Source organism: Stomoxys calcitrans, chromosome 2 (assembly GCF_963082655.1).
Source record: "Stomoxys calcitrans chromosome 2, idStoCalc2.1, whole genome shotgun sequence".
NCBI lineage: Eukaryota > Metazoa > Arthropoda > Insecta > Diptera > Muscidae > Stomoxys > Stomoxys calcitrans.
In genome coordinates, this window is record NC_081553.1 from 69,702,059 (window position 1) to 69,728,898 (window position 26,840).

The following is a 26,840-nucleotide window of genomic DNA, read 5'->3' on the forward strand; positions in this document are numbered from 1 at the left end:
TTAAGGGAAAGTGGTTCGATCCCAATGAAATGCGCCTTGCAAGGAGAGGCCATTTATTAGACCAGGTGATATAAAAGATAGGTCTGGCGAGCTGCTGCAATTACCGCTAATTTTGGTATGGGCGCCCTCATTCACAGCACACAACGTGGAGCTGACAATCTTCTCCACCAAATCCATGCCCCTCTGATCGTTACCTAGAAGAGTGTGCCATTAAACAAGGCGCGTATTAAAGTTCCCTTGTACAAAGCGATAATGGTCACAACAGAGGCTTCTGATGCTGGGCCTATAATCTTGTTTATAACTGCTAACAGGCACATTTTATCGCTCTTTCTCGGCAATGTTGTATCTGGCTGCTATCCGCTTACAGTCCATTGTCATTGTCCATACGGCATGGTGTATCAAGAAAGCCAGTCCCCCAGCACAATGTAACCGTGACAACTGTGGAAGATACAGTTGTTGTAAGTTTTGTTTCTTGGACCGCTGCTACCATAATTTGCTTAAGATTCATAAAGTTCACGATCTCATCAATCTTGCCTTCTAGAAAATTTATATCAAATAGCAAAAATGAGGCATTCCCAAGCCCTGGCACTGCAATATTTGTGGTGGGGTGCTGCTGGTCCGTATGTTGCCGCACGGTAGAAGTACACTTGCGAGTACATTAAAACAGTACCTTGCAATGTAGTCAGTATGACTGTACTCTCGTAATGACATAGCCAGAGCACGTACAGAAATGCACCCACTTCATGCACCGGTTAAACCTCATAGACCGACCAATGATTGATTCGATTCTTATAAACAGAAACGTCCGGGGTTCTCTCCAATCTTGGCACGGGCCAGAAGTGTAAAGAACAAGCACTTCGGGATGTGCCTCTCCCATGGCGAGAAAAGGATAAAACAATGCACACTGAGGCTGGTGGCCATCCCAATGGGTCAATTCGTTACAGAGACCCTGCTGCCTCGGGATTGTATATAAATGTTGCATAGCTCTATCTCTACATTACCGGACTTGTATGCTACTCTTCTCCAAAGACGGGTAATCATCTTCTAAATTAATCAACATACTATTTATTACTCTGTCGTATCCAAAGGATGCTTGTCCGAACATCAAAGCTGCACGTACGGCGAAACCATATAAAGAAAGCTACATGATCCCTGTTGTGTTTGTGAATTGGAGATCCATACAATTAAAAAAGTGATGGGTAGATTGGCAATGATTTAATGTCCTTATGGCGATGTTACGAATATATCCTAAGTTATCCTTACCGCCATTAAATCATTGAAAATGAATTTCTGAATTCAAAAACCGCCCTCCACCGTTGCAGTTTTTTTCAAAGAAATGTGCTCGTAATTTGTAGTACATACTTTAAAACAGAAACTTTAAGTTTCTCAAAATTTTTATTTGTGTTTGTACATATCTTAAATTTCAGCATCTTTACAAAATAATTAAATAATTTATTTATAAGAAATAGCCCAAATTTGTTATTTTCTGCTCCTTCTCCACTACTAAATATCGAACTGACCCGCCCTAATGTATTAGTGTGTGCATGTTTGATACTGGTGTGCGTCAGTTGGTTCAAAACAACAACAATGGAAAAAATCCCATTTTTTATTTTCATTTTCCCACGCTCATGGGAAATTTCTCACGAGTTGTTGTTGTAACCGCGTGAGAAAATTCCCTTGGCTGCACGCCGAATGCAGCGCAGCCATCAATTAATATCGTATGGCAACACCTCATGAGATTTTTTCGTCTACATCTCGTACGTCGTTGTCGTCGTGTTCGTGTGTGTCTGCATTTTTAGTTTTTTATTATACTTTTTACCATTAACTAATTAATTTTATCACAAAAACACAACGAAAACCTTAACTATTAACCGTGCAAAAGTAAGAATATATGAAAATCTATCAATTGAATGCAATATTGAATGAAAAAAGTGCGAAGAACATGATGGGATGTATACATTCATGTGTGGTATATGTGGTGCGCTGGTGAATGGATATATATGTGTGTGTGCGTTGTTCGATTGAAGCAAGAAAAAGAAGAATAAAAAAGTGTGGATAATTTTCAATTGACAAGAAGGAATTCAGAATTATTATAGAAGAAAACCTAAAAAAAGAAAGTCAATTCCAAGTCCAATCAGTGAGTGTGGTGGAGGGCTTTTGCCTCCCTTGATGCCAACGTATATCATGGAACATGCAATTGTTATACCAACAAGCATACAGAGAGAGCATTCCAATCAATAATACAATAAATTAATGCCAGAAAGTGAATAAAAAAACACGGTTCGGTTCATTTTGAACCGGTTCACGGCGTTCGTTTTTGTCGAACTTTGTGTAAATGTGTGCGTGTGTGGTGTATAACGTTGTTTATTTGATTTTTCTCGGTGTCGTCACTTCTCTTCATTGTGCTTCGTTTTAGTAGTATTGCATGTGATTAAGTAATAATTTCTCTTGGTTCCAACAACAAATCTACTATAAAAACTTGAGAAACAAGAGAGAGAACTGTTTAAAAAACAATCATTTTATTGGAGGAGAGGAAATTGAACGAAATGTATGTCCGTCAATTGGATAGTGTTGCCAAATTTACACTTTGAACCGAGTATGTTACCATATTCAATTAGGGGCGTTTACATCAAAGACTTATCGTACAATAAAGTTTAAATAACTGGTGGAGAACATCGTGTATCCCTCGCAAATCTACATATGTAGGCGAAGAAAACTAAAGAATTCGGCGAAAAACTTATTTACTTAAAGCTGTTATGTTGTTTTTTCTATTTCGTATTCATCGTTCTTTGTTTAATTCCCCTCTATATGTGCCATACACAGGAAATAAAAAAAAGAAAAGTAGAGGACGAAGTCAGAGAGTTGGCTGCTGCTGCAGCAAAAGCAGCGCAAAAACATTGTACACCAACAACAAAATGTATTTTTCCCATTGAAAAAAAAAAACGGAAGGAAGGGGTGCTTCAGACATTTGTTTGCGGCTCGTCTCACGACGTGCTCCGTGCTCCCATTGTGTTTTCCTATCTTATTAACATTCAATTCAATGGTGTTAAGTGCATCTCTTTCTCTCCCTCTCATTGTCGTAAATTATTTTCTGTGTGTGACGAGTGCAAGCCTGTGTGCTTTTAACTGCGTTACCAGTGCTGCTAATTCAACGGATTTACATTTGAGCTGGGCTTATTGGGCACACTTTTAAACTTGTTCTAATAAATTATTCCTTGTATAAAGAAAATCAAAAGTCAAGTAAAAAATCAAATGTAAAATTAAATTGAAAAATCAATTTAGAAAACTCGATTTCAGGCTAAAAAATGGAAACGAGGGAAAAATTCACTTTATGGGGCATACCTCCGATTTCTCTGAAATATGGTATGTAGATGAGGTTTGACTCCAGAAACACGAATCTAAATTCCGTTTTTTTGGGGCTAAGGACAGTAGACCCCCCTAGGGGCCTAAACCTATCACTGTTTGTCCCTTTGTATTCAATTTGTCCACTGACTGTCTAAAAAGATTGTATCCAGACTCCCGCTTTCGGGGTAGTCATATAGACACTATTTAAGTTGTTTAGATCTATGATTTTTCAGCCCTTACATGAAACTGAATCCGTCCCACAGATATATTGGGTTTCCCAAAAAGTAATTGCGGATTTTTCATATAGTCGGCGTTGACAAATTTTTTCACAGCTTGTGACTCTTTAATTGCATTCTTTCTTCTGTCAGTTATCAGCTGTTACTTTTATCTTGCTTTAGAAAAAAGTATAAAAAAGGTATATTTGATTAAAGTTCATTCTAAGTTTTATTAAAAATGCATTTACTTTCTTTTAAAAAATCCGCAATTACTTTTTGGGCAACCCAATACAATAGGTATAGATGTGCCATTGCCTCTTTTAAGAGGCACCTCGCACAAATTTTAGGAATAAACGAAGAAAATTTAGAGAAGAGAGCATTTCAACAGAACCGTATGAACAATGGATCTGATTGAATCGATTGTGGGCACTTTTTCTTTTAAAGTTTAAATTATTTTTACAAAACACTTTTTAACTTTCTTGTTAGCTTCTTTTTCTTAATTTACTTGTTTTTCTAATGTCTAATCGTTGTTCGTGGTTGCCATTTGTTTGAGAGAGTGAAAGTTCATCTATAGGAAATCTATTGTCTGTGATCCGTTCGTAGAAACGAATTTTTCAAAAAATACGAGGAAAACAAATTCCAGTCCAAGGCGTCTTGCGTCGCTGTACACTTTTCTACAGCTGGAAATGCCTCAGTGCGCAGGGGAACACTATTTCTCGACCCATACTTGAGTATCTGTACCCATTATAGGATTTCCGTCTATGTCTCTGCAGTAGGTTACGCCTTTACCTAATCTGTGTTTGATTTTTAATTATTTGGTTGTTGTTGTAGCCAAATTTTCGTATATGGACTCAAAAACGCTGATTGTCCGCGACTGCAATTGCAACTACTCCAGAGCGTGTGGATGCGCCCAGTAGCTCTCAGCTGAACTTGTCTTGAATTATGATGAACACAAAAAATCGTGCCCCAATCTTGGCTTCCGTACCATTTCGATACACTTGGTCGTATGGGTTTGGGGTTTCTTAAGAGAGGCTTCTGGTGTCCAAGTGCAGATTTCGTGTCATTTTCCATGGAGGGTTCAATGGTTTGCCTTTGCGCTGTTATATCATCGGGTCAAGGAGTGCTCTCATCAGTCAGTTTGGTCAGTCGAGTGGAGTATACCCGTGTCATCTATTGCGTTTGCAGCTTTTCGACGTCGAGTTTCCGTGTAGTGTCAGATCGTTCTTTTCCTTATGTTGTTCAGTGTTGACGTTTGGTAGGATTGTTTTCTCATGGTAGGTTGGTAGCCTGTTCTCATTTTTTGTAGGTTTTTCGTTTTGAATACTATATTGATGACGGTTCCCATGGAAGTCCAGGCCTTTGTTATGAAGAATTCTAGGTTGATATTGATTGATTGGTTTCATTTATTTCAATATTACAAATACTATGAATTATTACAAATGTTATAAATTATCTTACAACTCTTTTCAAAATATATTATAAATTATTGTTTCTTAAGTATACATCACTTTGTTTTTTAAATATATGTTCTTTTTCTTCAGTCTTTTTGAGCAGTGATAGATCATTATATAGCAGTAGGCCTTTGTAGAACAGTGATTTTTGTGACGATGATGTATACACTCGTTGAATTCTGAAGTCACCTCTATTTCTAAGGTTATAATGTTGCACTTCGCCTACAAATTGTAGATTTTCTCGTAAAGCATTTTATTTATTTGGGAGTAAGTCTTTGTTTAACGTTAAGCCCTTGCCGATGAAGAATCTCAACGGGTCAATGCGGTACGTATAACCAGCTTTCATGGGATTGTCGGACAAGAGTGATTTGTTGTTGCTGTTGTTTTAGCAGTGTGTAGTACACTGAGGCGGCAATCCTAGCCGATAAAGGATCACAACGGATCAGTCTGGTATGTACCATGGGATTGTGAGTGATATAAGTTTATCTAGCAGGTGTCAATGCATTGTATTGGTATGGCCCTTGTGAAGACGGCTAAAAATCCGGATTTTACTCATGTCAAAGCGTTTCGTTGCTGGAATTTTTTTCGCTGCAGTAATAATGTTAAAATTTTTTGCGATTGTTGCTGTTGAAGTTCCGTTGTAATAGCATTTTCCAAATCTATTAATTCAATTACAGAATGTGTTATTAGCGGTGCTGAGCACCCATATTTAGCCGCGGAGTCTGCATGTACGTTTCCGGTCAGATCAAGATGCCCGGGTACCCAAAAAATAATGACTATTAATCGATGATATTTTTAATCGATAACCTTAAGTTAATTCACTTCCTTCTAACAACGAATCCACAAGTCAAACTCATGTCTTTTATCATGGCTGCTATTGTTCTACGCCTATCCTTTCGGTCTATTCGTGACACCTTTCCCTGGAGCTGGCAAACTCTCGATAATCGCAACATTTGATATTTTCGATATTTCTAATAATAAATATTGACAGTATCGATACTATCGTTAATTTTCCTCACCCACATTAACATGCACTATGCTTAAATAATACTACAACTAGTCTTTGATTACAAAGTGACTAATTAGTAGTTTTGTTATAGATATTCAATGGAATAGGGAAATTTAATTAACATAATTAAAAATATTTAATTAAGGATAATCTATTAGGTTTAGATGTCGGAGTCTTCTAGTTTCATTCGAGCAGTTGTGTAGCTTTCGGGCTTTAGAGTTAGTATGTTGCTGAAGCCGCATTGTATGTTTCTGAGTAAAGTTAGTGATTTCCTCCTTTACAGTTTTCATTTTCAGATCCCTATGTATGTCAGTATTGCGCAAAGTTCAATGCAATATAGGCTTAAGCGTCTGTTTGTAAATCAAAAGTTTGTTGTCTGTTGATAAGACTGATTTTCTACCAATTAGCAAACATAGGATGGGGTACACATTTTTCGTCATTCTGTTTGTAACACCTCGAAATATGCGTCTGACACCCCATAAAGTATACGTATTCTTGATGGTCATGTCACTTTAAGTCGATCTAGCCACGTCCGTCCGTCTGTCGGTCGAAAGCAAGCCAACTTTCGAAGAAGTAAAGCTAGTCACTTGAAATTTTGTACAAATACAAATACACCCAATCGGTCCATGTTTTGATATAGCTGCCATATAAACGGATCTTGGGTCTAGACTTCTTGAGCCTCTAGAAGGCGTAATTCTCGTCCGATTTGAATGAAATTTTGCACGTGGTGCTTTGGTGTCACTTCCAACAACTGCGATATGTATGGTTCAAATCGATTCATGTTTTGATATATCTGCCATATAAACCGATCTTGGGTCTTGACTTCTTGAGCCTCTAGATGACGCAATTCTCGTCCGATTTTGTTGAAATTGTGCATGAGGTGTTTCGTTATGCCTTCCACTAAATGTGCTAAGTATGGCGCAAATCGGTACATAACCTGATATAGCTTCCATTGTTTGAGTCTGTAATAGTTTTTACAGACTTTTTGATCCGAAAAAATAAAACACAACAACAAACTTTCAAACTAATTTAAGTTCCGAATTGAACCACTTTATTGACTTGCTTGATGCTAACGAGAAAGACTAGTAGTTATATGCCAAGCTAAAAATGCAATTGCAACCAAAAATGCAACTGCTTTTATGTATAAAAAAAGGCTTCATGTACAAAAAAGGTTTATGTACACACACGCACACATACATTAACGTGCATCCCCAATCTAATGGAACAGACAGCGGCTAGACAGCGACCAGACAGACATGCGTAGGCGTGTGTGTGAAAGTGCATGCGAACTTAGATTCTTAGGCAGGTAGTAAAATTGAGATGATGCACAAAACAGCAACAATAACTTGCAAACAATTTTTGGGCATGAGCAACAGCCAAACTAACAGGGCCGGACTTGCAGTTAACATCCTCCCCCCGTTGAAGGTCTTGGGGCTTCAACTGATTCACTTATCGGCAGTACGGCTAGTTTGGTTATGGCTCGCTTAAAAATTCCGCTACTTGTTCGAACATTCACCACTCGAACTATTCCGTCTTCGCCCTTTATAGTTTCCTCCACTCGTCCCATTTGCCACTTTAGTGGGGGCAAATTTTCATCTTTTATTACGACCATGGCACCAACAGATATATTGTCACTTTGAGCCTGCCATTTGGATCTCTCTTGTAGCAGCGTTAGGTAGGACGTACTCCACTTTCTCCAAAAAATCTGTTGCAATTCCGATACCTTTTGCCAACTGTTGAGACGACCGAAATTTATCCATGACATATTCGGCTCGGGTATTGAAATAAGTGGACCACCCACTAAAAAATGGCCAGGCGTCAATACATCTAGGTCCTCAGGGTCCTCGGAGAGCGGGCACAATGGACGAGAGTTTAAGATTGCAGAAATTTGGCAGACTAGTGTGCGTAGCTCGTCGAAAGTAAGTTTGTTTAGGCCAACTGCTCGATAAAAATGGAATTTAGCAGACTTTACAGCCGCTTCCCAGAGGCCACCAAAATGTGGGGATCTGGGTGGAATAAATTTCCAATCAATGCCATCATCAAGACATTGATCATGAATGGCATTTAGATGTGATTGCCTCGAAAACATCTGCTTTAATTCATCCAACTCATTTTTTGCGCCCACAAAATTTGATGCATTGTCTGACCAAATCGTTTTGGGTTTGCCTCTCGTGGCAACGAAGCGTCGAAGCGAGCACAAAAATGAAGGTGTTGATAAATCCTGGACAACCTCGAGATGGGTTGCCTTTGTTGAAAAGCAAATAAATATGCAAATATAGCATTTCACAGGAGGGCGGCTCTTCACCTCCGACTTGTAAAAGAATGGCCCACAAAAATCGATTCCAGTTGTATGAAAGGCTCTATTTGGCCTTACTCGGTCTGAAGGCAAATTTCCCATGACGTTTTGGAGCAATTTCGGCTTCATTCTAAAACATCGGACACACTTCGAAATAATGGAAGCTATCAGCTTTCGTCCTCCAATTGGCCAAAATTGCTGTCGAATTGCAGCCAGCAAACACTGAGCTCCGGCATGAAGTAGCTTGTGATGAAAATGCATCACCATTGATGCAGTAAACGGATGCTTTTTGGGCAGAATAATGGGGTGACGAGCATCAAAGTCCAGGGTTGAGTTTTGGAGACGCCCACCAACTCGAATTAACCCAAACTCATCAATAATAGGTGCCAACGAATACAACTTGCTAGACGATGCAATTTCCTTATCTGATTTCAACGCCTTGTATTCCTCAGAAAAATGTACAAGCTGAATGTTTTTAACCAGGAGGCGAGTACCAGCTCTAATGTCGTCAGGGGTTAATACTTCGGTATGGGCACTCAATTTGGAATATACAAATTTAGAAACATACGCAAAAATTCGTTGCATTTTCAAAAAAGAATTGCGATACTTACACTGTATCGACAAATCAGTAAGAGAGGTCGTCAACAATACATGTCTTCTACGCTCAGGTAAGTCATCCACATAACTTGCAGTATCAGGCCAGTTTGATGCTTCATTCAGCAGGAAGTTTGGACCACCTTTCCACAGTGATGAATGGAGTAGCTCCCCAGGTGTCGCACCTCTCGACAAGATGTCTGCTGGATTGAGTTTTGTTGGAACGTAGTGCCAGGTAATTCGAGTCCCATATGACTGAATTCGAGAAATTCGATTGGCAACGAAAACGTTGAAGTTGGATGGCAGCTCTCGAAGCCAGGACAACACCACCATCGAATCGGACCAACAATGGATTTCACAGTGAAAATCTAGAGATTTCACCACAGTATCAATCAGCTCAGCTAGAAGGCATGCAGCTGAAAGTTCGAGTTTTGGTACAGTGAGCGTCTTCAATGGGGCAACTCTCGATTTAGAGCACAGAAGTTCAGATTTAATGACGCTGTTGAATTGGGACCTCACATAGACACATGCGCCGTAAGCAGCCAAGCTGGCATCGCAGAAACCATGAATCTGCAATGATGCCGACGCCATTGAAACATGCCGTGGAAATGTGAAACGGTGCATCAGATCGAATTTCGAAATATATTCAATCCACAATGAATGTAGTGATTGAGGCAAGCTTTCATCCCATTGAAGATTGAGTTTCCACAGATGCTGCATAAACATTTTTGCCTTTGTAATGACTGGACCAATCAAACCCAATGGATCGTAAAGGCGGGCAATCGAAGATAAAATGGACCGCTTTGTCACCACCTTCCAGTCATCAATGGGGGTAAAAGAGAAAATGAAATTATCACTCTGGGGATCCCAAGTGAGCCCAAGAGTTTTGGTGACATCTGTACCGTCATGAAATTTTAACAATGTTTCACAGTCTTCTGCAGGAACATCCCGTAGGGCATCTGGATCATTGGAGCACCACTTGCGAATCAAGAATTCGCCCTTTTTAAGCAAAGCTGTTACTTGATGCCTTATCTCTTCGACCTCTGCTATGGTATTGCCACCAGAAAGCATGTCATCTACGTAGAAGTCACGTCGAACCACTTTGGAACCCAGTGGAAAGTTCTCTTCTTCATCGATTGCAAGTTGATGCATTGCACGGATAGCCAGGAATGCAGCGGGTTTTGTACCATAGGTGACTGTGTTCAGTTTATAGGTTTTGATATCATCCGCCTCGTTCTCTCGCCACAGAATGCATTGGAGGTAATCGTCAGGGTGTGACACTCGAACGCACCTGTACATTTTACAAATGTCTCCACTAAGGGCCACCTTAAAGAACCTGTACCTCACCAAGGTATTGAACAGCTTTGGTTGTATGGTAGGGCCGGAATGCAAAATATCGTTTAATGATAGCCCAGTTGCGGTTTTTGCCGATCCATCAAAAACCACTCTAAGTTTGGTCGATGTGCTGTCCAACTTGTGGACACAGTGGTGTGGCAAGTAGTACTTCGATTCGGGTACCTGTGGCGAGATTAACGACATATGGCTTAATGTGGCATACTCACGCATAAAAGTTGTATATTGAGCCTTTATTTCTGGACTCCGACGAAACTTTCTTTCCAAAGACATTAGACGTTGTAATGCACGCTGATATGAACCACCAAGTGATGAGACACCCCTGCTTTCGATTTGCGGCAGCCGAACAGAATATGACCCAGAAGGCAAACGAACGAAGTTGGTTAGAAAATGATTTTCGCAGTAGAGTTCATTGTCAGATCTGGATTCATCATAAACAAAGTTGGTCTCGATTTCCCAAAAGGATTTGACGACGGTTGAAAGCTTCTCTTCTTCTTCCTCAAGCTCGGAATACGACACAGCAAGTGACCAGGATTTACATGGCTGAAAACTACCACCTGCTACGACCCAGCCGAATAATGTTTTTTGTAAAACAGGGAGGTTGACACCAATTTTTATTTGCCCCACTGACATCAGATTGAAAAACAATTCGGCACCAATTAACATGTCGATATGATCCGGCTTGTTAAATGCAGGGTCTGCTAATTGAATGTTCTTGGGCATATTCCAGTTGGAGGCATCGAGATTTATTTTTGGCTTGTAGTCAGTGATGCTTGGTACCACCATGGCAGCGAACGAAGTGGTGAAATCACTATGGCATGATTTCACAACCAAATCAACAGATTTTTCAACCAGCATACTTCCATCACCTATGCCGTAAACTGTGGCTGAGACTCGATTACAATTTAAGCCAAGAGTCTTTGCAAAACGATTTGCAATCATGTTCAACTGGGATGCAGAATCCAAAATTGCTCGACACGGCACAAAATTCCCAAACTTGTTTTTGGCGAGGACAATAGCTGTTGCCAACAGGACGGTTCCACCCGTGGTTGCTGACCTTCCAGATGAATCAGCTGACGAAACAAGAACTGATTGGGATATAGATGGTTCCACTACAACAGATGGCTGGGCTGACGGCGTTTGGTCCATATGCAACATTGTGTGGTGTTTTGAAGAGCATTGCCTGCAAGAGCCCGAATTGCACTTTTTTAACACATGGCCCTTCCGAAGACAATTGAGGCACAATTTCAAACGCTTTGCCTCTTTGAAACGAAGAGATGGGGAGAGATTGCTGAAAGATGGACAATTGACAATGTAGTGGTCCATTGAATCACAAAAAGCACACAAAGGAGAAGAGCTTCCAGAGGCCACATGTACGTGGCGATTTTTAAATGATTGCTTTTTGTTGTTTTGCTGAATAGCGCCGGCACAAACCACGGAATTCTCCAAGTTCTCCAGCATACGACATCTTTGCTCTAAAAAACTTGACATGGACTGCCACGACGGCAATTCATTCACAGCCAGACTCTCCTCCCACTTAATTTGGGAATCTCTATCCATTTTAGTGGCAGCTAAATATATTAGGAGCCCATCTGCAAATTGGTCTCTACTGGCAATCGTCTGCATGGCTCGCAGGTGCGAATTAAATTTGTCACTAAGCTGGCGCAAACCAATGGCTGGGGAAACTTCCACAGCTTTCAGCGAAAAAATGGCCTTTATATGGGTCTGAAAATTTAACAATTTATTATCAAAACGATTCTTCAACAATTTTACCGCTTCCATATAATTTCTTTCATTTAGCTCCAACGATGAAATTGTGTCCAAGGCGGCACCTGTTAAGCTTGAGCGCAGATGATGGAATTTTTCCAGGTCACTTAGTTCTGCGCTGCTGTCGACAATTGTTGAGAACAGTGAAAAGAAATTCGGCCAATCAGCATAAGCTCCACCAAACTTTGGCAACTGGATCTCTGGTAGGCGTGTTTTGCGTGTCGAGGATGAATTTTCAGAAAATGGACCTCCATCAACAGAAAATTGGCGCACAGTCGAAGACCGGGGATTTGATTCCAATCTCCGGATGGAATTCATCTGTCGAGTCAATTTGGCCTTGACATCCAAATACAAGGCGGTAAATTTCATCCTTTCTTCACTTTCCATTTCGGCCGTTACCATCTCTTCCAATGCTGACTGAGCCTCTTCGAATGAGGCGCCTATCTGCTCTACATAGTCAAGACGGACGGACAAATCTGCCTCATCATATTCACTAAGCTGCGCCGTTGTAAGGGATTTTTTCAACATTCCCAACTGTTTCAGCATTGATGCAATTTTTGTCATGTAGGGCAATAAATTTTTTGAATTTCCGCCATCACTTGTATTGTTGGTAGGCTCTGTGTCTGGCATATTTTTTCGTGGCAATTTAAACTTTTTCACAAACAACTTTTGAATATAAAACAAATATTATCCGAGTTGATAATATTTTTCTAGTGATCACCAAGTAGATCACGTCGGGGTCACCAATGTTTGAGTCTGTAATAGTTTTTACAGACTTTTTGATCCGAAAAAATAAAACACAACAACAAACTTTCAAACTAATTTAAGTTCCGAATTGAACCACTTTATTGACTTGCTTGATGCTAACGAGAAAGACTAGTAGTTATATGCCAAGCTAAAAATGCAATTGCAACCAAAAATGCAACTGCTTTTATGTATAAAAAAAGGCTTCATGTACAAAAAAGGTTTATGTACACACACGCACACATACATTAACGTGCATCCCCAATCTAATGGAACAGACAGCGGCTAGACAGCGACCAGACAGACATGCGTAGGCGTGTGTGTGAAAGTGCATGCGAACTTAGATTCTTAGGCAGGTAGTAAAATTGAGATGATGCACAAAACAGCAACAATAACTTGCAAACAATTTTTGGGCATGAGCAACAGCCAAACTAACAGGGCCGGACTTGCAGTTAACATCCATATAAACCGATCTGGGATCTTGACGTCTTGGGCCTTTAGAGGGTGCAATTCTCATCCGATTTGGCAGAAATTTGTACAACGGCTTCTTTCATGACTATCAACATACGTGTCTATTATGGTCTGAATCGATCAACAGCTTGATACAGCGCCCATATAAACCTATCGCCTGATTTTGCTTCTTGAGCCCCCACAAGGTGCAATTCTTATCCGAATGAACTGAAATATTACACAATGAATTCTACAATATTCAGCATTCATTTATGGTCCGATTCGGATTATAACTTGATATAGATCCAATAGCTCTTATTCAATATTCCTTTTTTGCCTAAAAAGAGATACCGCACATAGAACTCGACAAATGCGAGGGAGGGTATATAAGATTCGGTCCAGCCGAACTTAGCTCGCTCTTACTTGTTACTTATATTTTCTTTCTAAGTTAGCTTTGTATCTAAAGTGAATCCGATATAATTTGGGAGTTTGCTGCGGGTATTTTCTCAAAATGTAGGCATAAAAGTATGTGATTGGCGTCTATTTTGGAAAAATCCACATGAATTGATTTATCAATTTTTACTTTTATTCTGATTATCGATTATGATCCTGAGAAAATTAAAAGCATATCTTCTACAAAAGTTCCTATGAAATAGGTATCGGTATCTTATTGAACCTGTTTAATAGTGGAGTGTTTTTCCTGAATACAAATTGGTGGTTGGGTATTATATTTCTTGATGAAACAATTGGCTCGAATCCTGTGCAAAACGGCATTTCAAAAAGATTCCAATACCGGGAAGAAAGGAAATAAGTCTGTAAGCTTTTGGGTCGTGCGAATTTTTTCCTGTCTTCTGTATCTTGAAAGTTTCAGCTAAATTCGAAGAGCTTAGAATGTAATTATGTGTTAAAACTGCATTCATGATTTTACCTAATAAGCCATGGAAACACCGTTTGGAGGGTGTTTTGTTTTCCACTCTCTAATACCTTTCATTTGAGTCCCATATAGCTATGGTCGGGTAATATGCCTATTTGGGGGTATTAGGGGTTGGCGACCTCCTATTACTTGGACCTACTGTTTTATACAATATTTGTAATCTACTGCCTAATACTTTTCATTTGTGTCCCATATTGAGATGAAATTCGAATATATCTGTTTAGAGGAGGTTTGAGGTTGGGGAGGCCCGCTGGGTACTTGGATCCAAAATTTAATACCATATTCGTTTTCTGGTCTCCAATACTTTTCATTTGATACACATGTGCCCATCGGACCACTTTCGGATATGGCTGTGGTTTTTGAGGTAAGGGGGAGGGTCCGACTCCACTTAAAATTATATAGCCTATGTTTCCTTCCAGACAAACGTACACAATCTATAAAAATTTTAAGAAAATAGGTTCAGCCAAATATCATATGGTCATAATGGGACTAATTGAGGGGTGGCGTGACCCCCTATACTTCGATCTGATTTTGTATGCAAAATTCGAAATCTGCTCCCGAATACCTTTCATTTGAGCCCCTATATTGAAATGAACTTCCAATAAGTCTGTTTTGGGGTTGGGGCGGCGCGATGGGTACATAGACACAAATTTTAATTCCATATTTGTATTCTACTTATCAATACCTTTCATTTGATACCCTTATTGTTTATGTTTTGTTTTTGACATAAGGGGGAGGGTCCGTCCCTCTTTCAATACCGAAAAATTATATAGCCTATGTTTCCTTCCAGACCAACTTACACAATATCCAAACATTTCGAGAAAATCGGTTCCACCGTTTTGCAGTCTATAGGTAACAAACAAACCGAGTCCTATATATCCGTGATTGGCTACTGTACCCGTAGCCGTCATCGTAATCTACTCCTATACCTTTCATTTGAGTCCCATATTGTCATAGCCGTCAAATAAACCTATTTTAAGGAGTTTAGGGGCTGGAGCGGCCTCCAGGTACTTGGACCCAACTTTTATTATGAAATTCGTACTCTACTCTTGAATACCTTTCATTTGTATCCCATATTGTCCCGAGCGGTCCACTTTTATTTTTTGGTAGTACTTTTGGGGTGAGGGGTAGGGTCCTCCCCCCATTAAGGAAATTTTTGGTACCTAAATGTATAATTTTCCAGAAGCTCATGTGGTCACCCAATTTAAATTGCCATAGTTAAGAAGTTATCACTAATAGTACTATTTCGCCTACTTCCGGCACATTCGTGCCAAGTTTCATGATTCTAGATTTAGCCGTTTGGGGTGGGCGTTGATCAGTCAATCATTCAGTCAAGGCTCGTTAACATATACAAAATATAACATATATAACAAATTTTGACCGTCTTCTAATAGAATATTGATTGCAATTTTTAATTTATACAGACTTTTACACACAATTTTTAATTCGTAATTCACAATTGACCAATGCAGTATTTCTGTAGAAAGTTGTATGATATATCGCCTTTTATATTTTCTTAGCCCACTGTGCGACGGTTTCTTGGTGCTATTAGTAAAAATGTCAATCTCTTTTGAAAAAAGTAATTTATTGGCAACACTGACAGGAACCCCACCACAATGTTAAAATGCATACACATAACAGTTTCTTGTGAGCGAAGGGGTCATGCGAGAGATCCCCCGTTTACACCACTGGCATCCATTAACAAACACTTATTCGAGTTTACTCTGAACACAGCATATTCATTGAAAACCAACAACATTCAAGGCGGTTGCTAAAAATGTTAACTCTTCTGTACAGAGTTGTGTAGCGATGTGAACACAAGTGGGGGAAAAGCGAACGACGACCGAAATACGGATTAAAACAAAAATCATATAAAATATGTGGATTTCATAAATAAAATAAAAACGTATAAAATTGGTAATGGCAAGGGTACATTTCATGTAGGATCACACAGTATAATTCCGCGATGGAAAAGTGTGCAATTATTTAAGGAACAAAAAAAAGAGTCGGTCTAGATATTGTGTGTGTGGAAACCTTATCCCAATGAAATAAAAGCGATGGAAAAAAAGGTGCAAAAAGCATGAGACAGCAGAGACATCAAAAGGAAAAAGAATTGCAATGTAAATACAAACACACATCGCACATCAAAGAAAAATACTATATAAGAGAAAATTGAAAATTTAATTAAGAATAGTATAACAGTACAGAATAAGTAGAAAAATGGTCTAAAACTAGGTATTTGTGAACTTTATGCCTTTGCGCAATCATTAATGGCATTCTTATTTTCTCGTTTCGCAGGATCCATTGTTGGCAAGCGAGATAAGAGCCACTGGAAAACGTCTTTAATCCGGGGAACTGTTGCTGTCGAATTTGTTGCCTACGTTGTTTTCTCACATGTAAAATAGTTTCTGTATCGACGATGTCATGAAAATTTTGCAAAACGAAACTCCCAACGCAACAGCACCGAGTGACAACATTACGGAAAAGGAAAAACTTCAGCAGCATCTTCCAATTGTAGTTGAGCAGAAACGTAAAGCCAAAACGCTGAAGAATAAAATATTGCAAAATGTTGCCGAACAACAGCAGCAAGAGCAAGATGCACTCCAACAGCAGCAACAGCAACAGCCAAATGTTGCAACATCACTGGCGACAACAGTAATAGCAATGACAGATCAACTGTCAGCAGCAATAACAACAGCGACAAATACACCATCGGCAATACAAGCCACAAATAATAACAACAACAATAATAATAGTAGCAGCAGTGTAACGAATGATTTGGTTTCCAAGGATCTTGTTTTTGCGGCAAATTGCAACAACACCAACAGCAATAAAAATAAAATCCAAACTAATAACAACAACAGCAGCTCGCCTACCAGCAATAGTGATTTAATTATCGCTGAGGCCGCAAAGATTCTATTGAAAAATGGTTTAAACGGTACAAATGCTGCTGCAGCCGCCGCTGTTGCAACAGCCACTGCCACATTATTAACGGCAGCCGCTAATTTTCAAATACCACAACAACAACAACAGCAGCATCTCTCTAAACCACAATTAACAACGCCGGCTTCAGCCTTATCATCATTATCTTCATCAACATTGACGACGTCGTCGACATCATCTTCTTCCTCCTCTTCCACATCAAAACCCACATTAACGGAATCATCGTCGACCTTAGCCGCAAATGCAAAAACGGCCGCTGCTGCTGCTCATGCTCAATTAGTGGCGATTGCAGCAGCTGCTGTAAATGCCACTAATCATAAACGTTTGGCCAATACTTTAACAGCCCTCAATAATTCAGCAGCATCGCAATTCAATAGCAATAATTCATCAAACTCGGCCAAGTCTACGCAACAACAACAACTGAACAATGGCTTATTGGTGGGAGCAATTTCAACGCCACCCCCGTCATCTACAGTTCAAGCAGCAACAACAACTGCTCCTTCTCCAACAGCACATTTTGCCAAGCCCTATAAATCTTCAAAGGGCAGTAACACAACCAGTACCCCACCATCAAGCACTAGCATGTCCACAGCGGCATCCTCCATAGACATGGGTGTCATTGATTACACCATAAATTCATCCAGCAGTCTAGCATCGTCAACTCACCACACTTCGGCGACATTGTCATCGCCTCCATCATCATCATCATCGACGCCGATTATAAATTTGTCTGTCTCCGCTCATACAACAAATAGTCATCCGAAATTTGTCAATAGTTCCCCCCATCATATTCGTTCCGATATTGGCAGGCCTCCGATATCTACACTTTCGTCTACAAATAATCATAATCAAAATAATGCAGTTGGATCTGGTGGCATGGGTGGATTTGGTGGACGATTGCAATTCTTTAAAGGTAAGGCAAGAGCAAAAAAAAAGTTCATTATTTGATTTTATTTTTCATCTTTACAGATGGCAAGTTTATATTGGAGTTGGCCCGATCAAAGGATGGCGAAAAAGGTGGCTGGGTTTCAGTGCCGAGAAAAGTTTTTCGAACACCCTCAGCTGCCACATCATCGACTGTAACCCCAACGGCTACGGCTTCAACTTCAGCTGGAATAATACCCTCGCCATTAACAGCATCACCAGCAGCGGTGATTAGTGGTGGGGGCATTGGTGGCGGCGTATCCTATCCAAAGAATGAATGTTCCAATTCGTTAAGTTGTATGTTCTAAACAGTAGTTTATCTCAAAATTTTTTTTATTCATGAAACCATATTCTGTTGTTTTTCGTTTTTCCCATAGTCTCGGATGACAATAGTTCCCTACAATCGTCACCATGGCAAAGAGATCATTGTTGGAAACAGGCGGCGCCACGAAAAAATGTGTCAAAAGAAATGGCGCTATTTTATCACAAACCCGTATGTCGAAAACTTACATCTTCGGCTCGTTTGCTGGCACAAAGAAAACGCAGAAAACCATACGATATACAAACGCTGGAGAATTGTTCTTTTTTATTTGTGTTGCCCCATAAGACACACGAGCAGAAAGAGCCGAACATTGAGGTGGAAACAAAAGCTGATGGTGAGGATAAAATTGTTGAAAAGAAACCCAAGGAATTAGATAATAATAAACAACGACTTTCCACTGGGGAAGAGATAAAAACTGAGATTGATGAAACAACCAAAGGCGCCACCAACAAGGATCAATGTAAAGAAAATAAAGAAGCCAAGATTAGGCTAGAGCAGGCTGAGGAATGTAATGATGTGGAAATGATAAAAGCTTCTCCTATTAAGTATGAGAGTAGAGAGGATGACACGACGAAAAAAGCTATCGATCCCAATGGGGATGAGGTAGAAAAAATGAATACCAGTGATTGTGATGGGGTGGTGGAAACTTCAAAGAAATCTGCATCATTGAATGGTAATGTCTCAAATGAAGATTTCCCACAACACGTTCCGGAAACAACAGACACAATAAAAACAACAGCTACAGCAACAACAAAAACTGAAAAGGAATGCAAAAATCAAGGAGATGAAGAAAAAAGACTTATAAAGCCAGAAAATATTAAAACCAGAGCCAAGCTCACATCTATCGTACAAAAACTTATGGATGCCTCTGCATCGCGTTTAGCAGCAACTGCTCATTTATTTAAGAAATCCACACAACATTCACCATCAGCATCTGCAACAGTACCATTTATACCATCTACTTCGATTCCATTATCATCGGCATCAGCTTCACTATCTGGAGGAGCAGGAGGAGGGGGAGTGGGAGCTAAAAATCAAAATTCCAAAGCATCGCCACCTTCAAATACAGCAGCCTCACGTCTAGTCGAATATCACCAACAGCATGTTTCACCGCGCAAACGTATATTGAGAGAATTTGAAAAAGTATCTTTGGAGGATAATGCCACAGCGGCTGGTGGTAAACGCAGCCGTGCCAAAGCAAATCACAACAGTAACGTAAATTCAACGACTAGTAGTACAACTCACTCGCAGACGTCTCAAGCTTCTTCAATGAATAAGAACAATTCCTTATCGACTGGATGTAGTGCACATGGGAGCAATCAATCAAGCAAGCCATCGGCTGGAGTTGCTACTTCACAAGCCCCCACAAAACTTTACAGTTCGTATAGCATACATTCACTTCTGGGAGGAGGCTCGTCTAGTTCCAGTTCTTCTGTTTCACCTTCGTCAGGTTCCAACAAAAAACCATCTGATGTGCCAGCTACAATTACTAGCAATTCATTGGCATTTAATTCGTATCATCAATCTTCATCGATTCATAATACCACCCACCAATCTCCAAAGTCTCCAGACGGAAATACATCGTGTGGTGGAAAATCCCCATCGACTTCGGCTTCCAAATTGAAAAGGTCTCCGCCTTACAGTTCACCAATGCGGGAGGCGCACTCTAGGAGCCCTACAGTTAATTCTGGTGTAAATGCTGGATTTGGATACGACTATGGTCGAAGGTCACCGCGACATGTACCGGAAGCTTATAATAAAATGAAATACCCTGGAATGAATGAAAACACGGGATCACCACACCACCATCAACAGCAACAACAATATCACCATGCACCACAAGGCTTTTATTCACCATACATGACGTCACCCCATTATATTCCTCCACCCACTTTGGCAAGTGCTCTCTCACCTTCAACATCGTCAAGTGGGGCTCCATCGTCGACATCTTCAACTGCTACGAGTAGTTCACGTTCACCACGTCATCATTCCTCAGCATTTCGAGCTACTACACCCACATCCTCCACCAATATGGGTGGAAATACCCCCAATCATAACATTCCATCGACACAGAGGGGAGATTTATCTCCACAAAGATCAACGACAGCTTCACCACGTGAAACTACACCTCGAACTGTACCAAAAAAGACTGCTTCAATACGACGGCAATTTGCATCGCCTACATCTGCCAATACAACAACGAACAACAGCAGTTGCCCCTCACCCACTATGGAAAATCATCGTACTGAGGACAACGATCGCAGGACACCAGTATCACACCAACAGCATATTTTGCAACGTGCTTCGCCGGGCAGTGCAAATATGCAGAGTTCACCCTTGCACCCGTACTCTTATATGTATGCCGCGGGAGCAAATAGTCCACATCATCCCGCATCTGCTGTTTCCCCAACAGCGAACAATCCCTCTACAGCAGCCGCCGCCGCTGCTGCTGCAGCTTCTTACATTCCAGCCGTCGTAGGTTCACCCTATTATCATCCATATATTTCAACGTTGGCGGCTATGCGACATCCACAAATGTGGATGCAACATTATCAAAGCGCTGCTGCTGCCGCTGCCAACCCTGCACTATTACAAGCATCTCGGCATCCCGCAATGCTATCCGCAGCAGCTGTTGGAGCTGCTGCTGCTGCCGCAGCTCGTTTATCGCCACCATATCATGGATATCAGTATAATGGTGTGGGCAACGCTGCCGCCTTGGCAGCTGCTGCGGCCGCTGCCGCTGGTTTCGGTAGCGCTTCAGCAGCCACCCCTCCTCATCATCATTCCAGTAGCACTATACAACCGCCACCTGGATCGATGTTCAACGCAATGGTTCATGGAATGACATCATCACATCCAGCCGCTATGCATGCAGCTGCAGCAGCAGGTTTAGTCCCTGCAACAGGCACAGCGGCGGCGGCTGCTTTAGGATCAGCGCAACCAATGACTGATACAACAACAGATCTTTCCAAAGCATCAAAGAACAATTATTCAACTAGCTCATCATCATCATTAGCGTCTTCGTCGCCATTACAAGGTACAGGGAATTCGGCAGTGTCGGCTTCAACTGCGACAACTCTAAATTCCATGTATCAAACTAATAATAAAGATGAACAAAGTTCAGGTATGTGACATATTTTTTTAATTTACTTTAATTGGCTATGACAGAACATTTGTCTCATAAGCCTGACTTATAATAGTGTTCCACGCGTCTCGGTCTTCTGCGCTCCTTCTAAACTGGTACATATATATGATGTACATAGACTTTATTTAAACCAATTTCTTCGTTTGATTTGGCGAGTAAGGAAGAATCGAAGTGGACAAAATTTTAACGCTAAATTGAGAATGCACGTTAACCAGTTTTTTGTTTGCTGCACACATGTTCCCATTTTTGAGTAGCATTGGCTGGACAGATCAATGGATGATATGTACCGTGTGGCCCTTGGAAGGTTTAATTCTTCAAAAACAATAGAAGACAAATGGTCTCCAAGAATACCATTCAGTCGATAGCTGTGCACCACTTGCAAAATAAAAATTTGCCCATGAACATTCCACTAAGAAATAAAAGAAACTTCTCACATATAACTTAGTGCTGTCACATTCAAATTTTAAGCTCAATGATAAGAGGTCTCCTTTTTATAGCCGAGTCCGAACGGCGTCCCCAGCATTAGGAGGGGATGGATAACCACCGCTGACATTTTTTCTGATGTTCTCGCCAGGATTCGAACCCAGACGTTCAGGGCCATAGGCGGACATGATAATCTCTGCGCTACGGTGCCCTCAACCTCTTTTTGCTAACGTGTTCTAATTAGTGCTGGTGTTGTTGTTATTGTTGTAGCTACTCCTGCATGTGGGGATAGCGATTCCTGGTAAGCTTCTTTTGGTGAGGAAGGTCATTTCGGTTCATAGATCCGATCGCCAAGTTAACGAATGCTGTTTTTTAAACCCGAATGGTCCTCATTAATGTAGTTTAAAACTGCGTGCTATGCCACTTGATGGAGAGACTCTTGTATCCCCGAACCACTCGATACAGTTATCTTCAATACCACCTGTCATCCGTGGGCGTTTGATTGCATGTCCACAATATGTTGATTGAAATGTGTGATGCAAAATCTTTGCAAATTGTAAATTTGCCCATGAACATTTTATTAGTAGATACTCTTTAGACAGCATAAGAGGGGAGAGGAGAGAAAAAGTCTTCATCTCTCAATTGAGTTAGCCCAAGTCTAGTTCTTCACCACTGTGTGCCGCTCAACTTACCTGACTCTATCGACACACCAAGTGCTGCCAACAAGTGACTTGACCCTGTTCCTACTCCTGACTGTCACAAATTCAAGAGGCATGGGCGGTGGAATTATAAATGCTGTCCAATGTCACACCAAAGCTTTTTAAGATATTCGTCTCAGATGTAAATTTGGTCGAATACCTGAGGCAACACTTAAGGTCGAGTGCGAAACATTGGTGCCAATAGTTTGGTCTTGGTTTGACGGAGCCCTGGGGTCTTGACATCTGGTAGTTCATTATATACTGTCAGCTCAAGGCAAGAGGAGAGAACTGGTCTGGGCGTCTACAAAAGTCTGCTTCCAGGGTGTCTGAGGCGCAAATCCGGCCGATCACAGAATGTGTGATGATAAAATGTCAACGCAATGGTGTCCAGTATGAAGATTTTTACGTATGGTAAATTTACCATTAGGGCAATAGCAACGTGAACGGAAGTGTCGCGAACGCTCTTTAAGTTGAAGAAGAACACTAACGTCTTCTCTGAGTATGGCACAATCGGGGAACAGAGTGTGCGCTGAAAGCCGAGCCGAGATTGTCAATGCGATAAAGAGTGGTTAGATACAAGTCAATACAATAAAGCTTGTGTATAACATAGTGAACGCGCAGCAGAGCAAAAAGCATTTCCGATTGAGTGCGAGAAAACTGTTCCAAAGCGTTCGTTTGCATTATTGATGTTTAATTTTTGCGTGGCAGGCAATTTGTTTGTAAGGGCAAGAGGCAATTTGGCTTTAAGAGTTTATGAGCCACTTAAAAAAGAGTGTTCATAATTTGTTTACTACTACGTATGTTGTTGTAGCCACATTGCATGTGGAGGTAGCAATCCTCGTCAAGCGTCTGTAGGTGGGCAAGCTCGTTCCGGTCGGACAGATGGCCTTGTTGTATCGATCATAATAGGCACTCGGTATTTGTGCAAGAGACGATGCCGGCCGGCCTCTCACTGAGACTCTCGGCTCGATACCGCTGATTGTCCGCGACTGCCGTTGCAGCTACTTCGTATAAAGCATTCCACTATCTGCAACCTGTGGACGCGCCCGGTGGCTCGCAGCTTAACTTCTCGTGACAGCATTGAACACCACACAAATCGAACCTCAATGTTCCAGTCTGTGTGGTGCCCACACGGAACCACACTTTACAGAAACAGTTAGGGTTCTACCAGAACTCATTGTTCCAAATTTTATCAAAATCGGGTGAAAAATGACCAATTTATTGCCTCAAGACTTTAAGTCTGGAGATCAGTCTATGTAGCGGATATATACAACTACAATCCGATTTTATGAGATCAGGTGGTCAGGTTTTTATACAAAGAATTCGAAATCATTAAAAATTGTTTGGAAAATGTTTTCATACCCGAAATATCTGCCAAATTATAAATACCCAGCTTTCGGGAATAATGGCCAATTTATTGCTTAAGACTTTAAGTCTGGAGATCGGTCTATGTACAGGAAATTGAAGTTCAAATCCAACATTTTGGAAAGGGCAAGAAAGGCCACTCTTGCCCTATACACCTGTAAGAGAGCCATTGGCAAAAGTTGGGTGTTTAAACCGCGTGTCATGCCTTGGGTATATACTGCAGTTGTCAGACCTATAATGCTATATGGTGTTGTGGTCTGGTGGACGGCGCTTCAAAAGTCCACCTACTGTTCAATAGCCAACCGGATCCAAAGGATGGCTTGTTTGTGCATCAAAACCGCACTGAGGACCACACCATCTGATGCACTGAATTTAATGCTACATCTAATCCTCTGGATATTGCGTCTAGACAAATTACTGCGACCACTGCCGTGAGGCTAAGGGAGCTTCCTCTTTGGTTATGTGGCGGCTACGGACACAGAATGTCCGAAGTTCCATGCAGTGTGGATTACACCATGCACCCGCGTATTTACCCAATTTCCCGGGTAAATACCTCTTGGATGTATACCCATCGCCCATCTCTATGCATGTTCACTTAAAATGTCAACAAACACCTGCTAGTCTTTCTGTTTTCTTTGTTTAAAATAAACGATATTTTTGAAAATGAGTTTACAACCTAATGTTTTTGAATTCCAATTTGATTGGGTTGCCCAAAAAGTAATTGCGGATTTTTCATATAGTCGGCGCCGACAAATTTTTTCACAGCTTGTGACTCTGTAATTGCATTCTTTCTTCTGTCAGTTATCAGCTGCTACTTTTAGCTTGATTTAGAAAAAAAGTGTAAAAAAGTATATTTGATTAAAGCTCATTCTAAGTTTTATTAAAAATGCATTTACTTTCTTTTAAAAAATCCGCAATTACTTTTTGGGCAACCCAATAATACCGAAATATCGCAAAATAATATGCACCAGAGACTACCTACAGTGGCCTTAAGACTTTCTAAATATTTATTTAATTTATGTAATATCTCAAATTAAAAAAAAATATGTGTATCCCTCCTTTCTTTTACAGATGTACCCTTAAATTTATCAAAGCATTGAAAACAAAAACCCCGAAAACCAACGTTTTCATGGAGACGGTAAAAAAGAACTATTAGGAAAACCTATGTAAGTTTTTAATTTTATACATTCATTTCAATTACACAATTAGACGTGTTAAGAGCGAGAGATTAAGTAGTTTATTTAACATTTGTTTATTTAAAACGACTAAATTAAAAATAATTTCACTAAAAATGATAAATTCATGCATTTAGCTGCAAACTCAAATAGTAACATGCATAAGAAACCCCAGATAGATATGTTAACTTCATTTTTTATATAAAACTTGTAAATGTTTAATAACTGTATTATTTAAAAAAAAAAATAAAATAAAGATAGATATTTATATATAACAAAAAGAAGGAGTACATATACCGACACACCCTAATATTTAGAACGAAACTAATAAACAAACAAACCTAATAACAAAAAATTTTACTATTATATTGTACACTGGCAAAAGAATTTACAAAACTAAATAAAAACAAAAATATATATTAATATATATTTTTATAAGATTATATACATTATACAATGAAAAAGACTACATTCATATATTTTGCATTGAGGTTTTGTTTTTCCCCCACTTTTTTTTTTTTTGATAAATTTCCTTGGTTTTATTTCCGAAAAAAGTATGAATCTCAAAAATAAAATGAAAAACCAACAAAAACAAATAGACTGAATTTTATATGCGAAAAAGCAAGATTTTTTTATACCAACACACATACACTGCATTTTTAAAAAAAAATCTGAAATTACTATGCTTTTTTATTATTGAATAAATGAAAACAAAATCAATTGTGCCTTTCTGTAATGGAAACAAATAAAACTTGAAAAAACTGAACTATTTTTTGACCAAACTAAAATAACAAACAAAACAAAAATATGAGTTTTCTCTTAGACGACGATTTAAAAGTAAAAGCGAAAAAAATGTTACTAATCCAAAGCCACTAAAACACTGTTTTCCTTAAGGTACAAAACAAAGCAAACAAACAAAAAAATCATAAGAAAGGGAAATAAATAAAACAAAATAAATATTTTAACAAAACAAAAAGTTTTACACACAAAAATGAAGTAAAAGCTATTGCTGAAAGCGCAGGCGCATAAATTATACATTTTGTTTTTTGTTTCTTTTTAAAACAACTCTGAATCCCAAAAGAAAAACTAAATTGACATGGAAAATACAATGGTAGAGAATATAAATTTGGATTTTACCTTATTCCAATAGAAACATTTGCCATGTGTAACAATTGAAGCCGGCGGATTTTGATTTCAGACTTATGATTTCTTTACAAAACTTTTTTGAATTTGTCGCCTTGTCGATTACTATTTTGACCAAAGTACTGCATTCAGTTATTTCTAGATTCATTCAGTACTAGACAGTGGTTCTAGTACTACACTGCAATGAAACCCAGTTAATTTTTTAATTGATTTAATTTAAATAATTTCATTTTATATTAAAGAACCAACATATATTTTTTCTTTATAAATCTTAGTTTTTTTTTTAATCGTTTTCTTTCGTCAACATGAAATCATAGAATGGTGGCAATTCGTCACCTCGTGCGACAAACCTTTATAAAAAGTGATAGGTTTTTTTTCATGTAAGGGGACGAGAACTGGGACCGGTCCCTAACACCAAAGGACCTACCCCGTGACAGGTTTGGCACCTGTTTCATTTCCCGTAGGGTCCCCACAAGCATCGGCCTTAGGTTGCCCGCAGTCAAAGCTTTCGGCGCCGCCAGACTGTCCACATAAATCATGACAG

The 26,840-nt window shown here is 39.8% G+C and overlaps 2 protein-coding genes across 5 annotated transcripts; one reads left to right on the forward strand and one right to left on the reverse strand.

The window, feature by feature from the left end:
* Nucleotides 1–12,660, reverse strand: LOC131994684 (uncharacterized). The gene is made up of 3 exons (XM_059361492.1): nucleotides 8,581–12,660; nucleotides 7,428–8,265; nucleotides 1–194 (listed from the first exon to the last, which is right to left on the reverse strand). Exons 1-3 carry the CDS (start codon nucleotides 12,658–12,660, stop codon nucleotides 1–3), a joined length of 5,112 nt encoding a protein of 1,703 aa, XP_059217475.1.
* Nucleotides 1,748–26,310, forward strand: LOC106080743 (protein hairless). 4 transcript variants are annotated; one of them, XM_013242254.2, is made up of 5 exons: nucleotides 1,748–1,881; nucleotides 16,457–18,014; nucleotides 18,071–18,322; nucleotides 18,403–21,471; nucleotides 25,050–26,310. In XM_013242254.2, the coding sequence occupies exons 2-5, from the start codon at nucleotides 16,583–16,585 to the stop codon at nucleotides 25,076–25,078; spliced, it is 4,782 nt and encodes a 1,593-aa protein (XP_013097708.1). In that variant the 5' UTR covers nucleotides 1,748–1,881; nucleotides 16,457–16,582; the 3' UTR covers nucleotides 25,079–26,310. The 4 variants fall into 4 exon arrangements, with proteins under 4 accessions (XP_013097708.1, XP_013097711.1, XP_013097709.1 ...); XM_013242257.2 differs by lacking the exon at nucleotides 1,748–1,881 and adding an exon at nucleotides 2,119–2,137; XM_013242255.2 differs by lacking the exon at nucleotides 1,748–1,881 and adding an exon at nucleotides 15,963–16,278.
* The last annotated feature ends 530 nt before the right edge of the window (nucleotides 26,311–26,840 follow it).